This window comes from Prosopis cineraria, unplaced genomic scaffold (assembly GCF_029017545.1).
Source record: "Prosopis cineraria cultivar Desert tree isolate PC_DT_omini unplaced genomic scaffold, ASM2901754v1 PC1, whole genome shotgun sequence".
Taxonomy (NCBI): Eukaryota; Viridiplantae; Streptophyta; class Magnoliopsida; order Fabales; family Fabaceae; genus Prosopis; species Prosopis cineraria.
The window spans coordinates 33,329,705-33,333,526 of NW_026555332.1; the positions used below are offsets into that span (position 1 = coordinate 33,329,705).

Here is a 3,822-nt window from a genome sequence, read left to right on the forward strand (position 1 = left end):
ATGTATAACTTAACTTTTTGAACCGAAGAATACAAAAGTAGAGAGAAAAGCCGCATGCATAAGCTTGGTCAACACAATAGACCTTCACATTCAAGAGAGAGGTGAACTGTAATAATATATGTCTAATACATACTATGGACTTTAATACAATCTAAATGTTAATTAATATATCATGTAATTGCAATGCTGCATCTTCTTCTACTTATGTAATCATTTCACTGAGAAGGACGCGAGCTTATGCCTTATATAGTAAGTAGAAAAGTATTTTTTAGAAAAGAAATGAGGAATACATTTATCCCATTTTTTTTTAATACAATTCCATATACCAAACATGCATTATAACAGTGGCGGAGGGAGGGGGGGCTAGCAGGGGTGTGGCCCCCCAATTTTTTTAATTTTTTTTATATTATATAGATATTACAAACTTTTGACTTATAATTAATATGTTTTTTTAATATTGGCCTCTTTTATTCTTAAATCCTGGCTCCGTCCCTGCATTATAGTAACATCATGTCATTAATGTGCAACATCACTTTTGTAGAGTATCTAGGGTTTTAGGTGTCCCAATCTAGGGTGAGCATGAAGGTGCAGACCCCCATCCATATGCAGAGTAAGAGTAGTCCTGTAATGAGCTTTTTTGCTTTCATCTGCAAGCTTGAACTTGTGGCTACTTAAAAGGATTGCAGAGAAGATCTTCATCTGTCTGTAAGAGAAATCCTTCCCTAGGCACTGTCTTGGACCAGCCTGTGGTTTTAAAACAAGAGAGTTCATATATCAATGCTTCAAAGATTTTTTTTTTTTTGCAACTTAATTTTTTGATTATAGACGACAGCATAATACAATTAGTGAATGCCTGGTGATGACAAAATTTAAAGCTATACTTTAACTTTGAATTAATAGGGATTTGGATTTGGGACAAATCTCTCATTTGAATGACTAAAAATATATAAATTTGAATTCAATCCAAATTCACTTCTTATTATAATTCCTTTATGTTTTGTCCTAATTATTTAAAATTTCAGTCACTTTAGTACTCTCATTTTTTTTATATTTTCACTACCTGTCTCTTTTTTTATATTTCATTTTCATCTTTCGTCGATTAAAAAATAAAAGTAAATTAATCATTTTCAATTTTCATTTTAAATTTCAATTGTTTCTTTTTCTCCTTTTGAAATTTTTTTATATTACTCAAACAAAAGAATTTTAAATATATAAATTTTAAATGTGAGATTTTAAGTAAAAAAATTCAAATTTAAATCAATCATTCTATTTCAAAAAAAAAAATTCAAATTCAAATCAATCGTTCTAAATGCTACCTTAAAGTACTTTTCAATTCTACAATGGTACAATCATTTATATTATTATATAAATCTCTAGTAAATTGCAATGTTCATAAGCCATGAATAATACAACTTACTTTTTAGATTTTGTACCATGCACTAGGTCTGAGATTCAATTTATTTATTTATTTTGTCGTAAGAGAATGAATTTATTTATAAGAGGGAAGCATGCTTGTATAGCTTTTTACCTGAAAAGCTGTGAATTTGAAAGGACTTTCTTGCTGGAACTTTCCATTTGTGTCCAGCCATCTCTCTGGCTTGAATTCCTCAGCATCATCACCCCACACGTATTTCATTCTTCCCATGGCATAAGGCAGGTATGAAACAAAATCTCCTTTTTTGACACTAAATCCATCTGGCAATGTATCATCCGAGAAACAGATCTTACCATCCTGTCACAGAAACATCATATGACATTGTCAGAGAAAACCAAAAAAAAAAAAAAGATCAATTCTCATTATTAGAAAAAAAGACTATATGTTCAATCACCCATGGAACTGCTGGGTAAAGTCTGAGTGTCTCAGTCAAAGCTGCAGTTAGATATTGCATATTTTCAAGTGCTTCTTCAGTTATACTATCAGCAAGTTCCTCAACAGATGAAAAGCTTTCTAAATTGGTGGCCTCTTTGGTTTCTTCTACAATCCTGTCCTGAACATGAGGATATTTGCAGAGAGTGTAAAGGAACCAGGACATTGTGGTTGCCGTTGTGTCTTTTCCTGCAATGATAAAACTGAGAATGATGTCTTTAAGGAACTTTGGATCTGTCTCTTCCAAGTCTAGAAACCTTGACAGTAAGTCCTTCCCTGCAGATCCATCTGGTGATTTCATGACTTGCTCAGTCTTGCTTTTTATTACTTTGTACACAAATTCATCAACCACTTTGATATTTTTCCCCATTGAGGCTTCTAATCCTATGTGCATGAACCTCTTGATTTTCCAGAAAATATCAACATAGCGAAGTGTAGTTATTTCACTTGCATCATTGAAAGCATTGGAGAACTTGGTGCCATCTTCGTATGTTCCCCTCAAGGTGTCTAGTTCTACACCAAGAATAACCTTGAACACTGAGTCTAGGGTTGATTTGAAAAACAAATCCTGGCAATATCCACCATGAACAGATTTCTTGTTATTCCTTTTTCATCTGTAACTAAAAGGAATAGTAATTCTTTGTCACTAGGAATGAGAAGAGATTAAGCTAGGCTAAATTTTGGTCACATATGCTTGAACCTATAACAAGAGTTTTAAGCAAGCTTAGACCTAAGCCTGTGATAGGCTCAGCTTTGTTTGAAGCTTTTTTAAAAATATATATATGAAATAGGCTTTTAAAATGATTTATAAGACTAAGTCTTAAAAGCTTTAAGTGGACTTTAAATCCACTCAAAGCCTAGGCTCAAAGCTTTTGATGCGCAGGCTTTTAAGACTATATGACATTAAAATTAAATTAAAGTAAAACTTGTAATAAATCTGAATAAAATATAAATTAAATAATGTAAGGGTAATACTATAAATGCATAAATTAAATTAAATAAGATAAATATATAAAAAAAATACTAAACAAGTCAGGTCTTGAACAAATAAGTTTAGTCTCTTTAACCAAACAAGCCTTCAAACAAGCTTTGGGCCTGTCTTGTTTATAAACAAGTCATGCCAGGCCTAATTTATCAGTCATGATGTTAAGAATGAGCGAAAAACTCCTATCTGAAGATATATTTATCACTATATCTGTTTAAAAAATCTTACTTGTATTTCTAACATCTGATTTGAGATTGAAGCATCAGATACCATCGCCACAAGTTTAACAGCAGTAGACTTGAACACTGAACTGCTGAAATCTCTCAAAATCCTGGTGGAGAATTGATAGCTTGCTGTCTTTCTCTGTTTTTTCCACTTCTCTCCATCCACTGTAAATATCCCATCACCCAGAAGGTCCTTCAACATGGTATGCTGGTGCTCACCCTGCGTCACAATGAAGAAATTCTAAGAGTAAATTCTAAGAATTACAAAGGTTAAACAAGATTAATAAAAACTAAAATAGAATAGCAGTATACTACCACATCTGATATTGAAATTAGACAAAAACAAATCAGGAACCGAAACTGATGTAGTAGTACCTTTCCATAGTTTGGAAAGTTTGTCTTGAGGATGTATTCAACATTAATGGGGTCTGTGGTGTAAATCTCATTTCTGCCTAAGCTAAGTAGCCTGTAAGTTTTGTGTTTTGCTGAAAGGTCTGTCATGTAGTCATGAAGCCTATGAAAATTGAACAGTTGGTGCAAGACAGTGCCAGCAACAACATGATATTTTCTGCTCCTGCCATCTTTCTTAAGCACAAACACAGCCAAAACTATGGCTACAAAGGCTGCAGTTAAGTATATGGAATCCAACTTCAAATTGTCTGGCAACATTATAGCTTAAGAGGAGGCTACAGAGAAAATGAAATATCACAGAACCTAAAAGTGGAAGAAAACCAAGAAAGCTTTGT

The 3,822-nt window shown here is 32.9% G+C and overlaps 1 protein-coding gene across 1 annotated transcript; it reads right to left on the reverse strand.

Annotated features, from left to right (window-relative positions):
* Nucleotides 1–3,822, reverse strand: LOC129293806 (cytochrome P450 704C1-like). Its single transcript, XM_054931920.1, has 5 exons — nt 3,452–3,822; nt 3,081–3,296; nt 1,830–2,435; nt 1,529–1,732; nt 1–744 (listed from the first exon to the last, which is right to left on the reverse strand). Exons 1-5 carry the CDS (start codon nt 3,743–3,745, stop codon nt 547–549), a joined length of 1,518 nt encoding a protein of 505 aa, XP_054787895.1. The 5' UTR covers nt 3,746–3,822; the 3' UTR covers nt 1–546.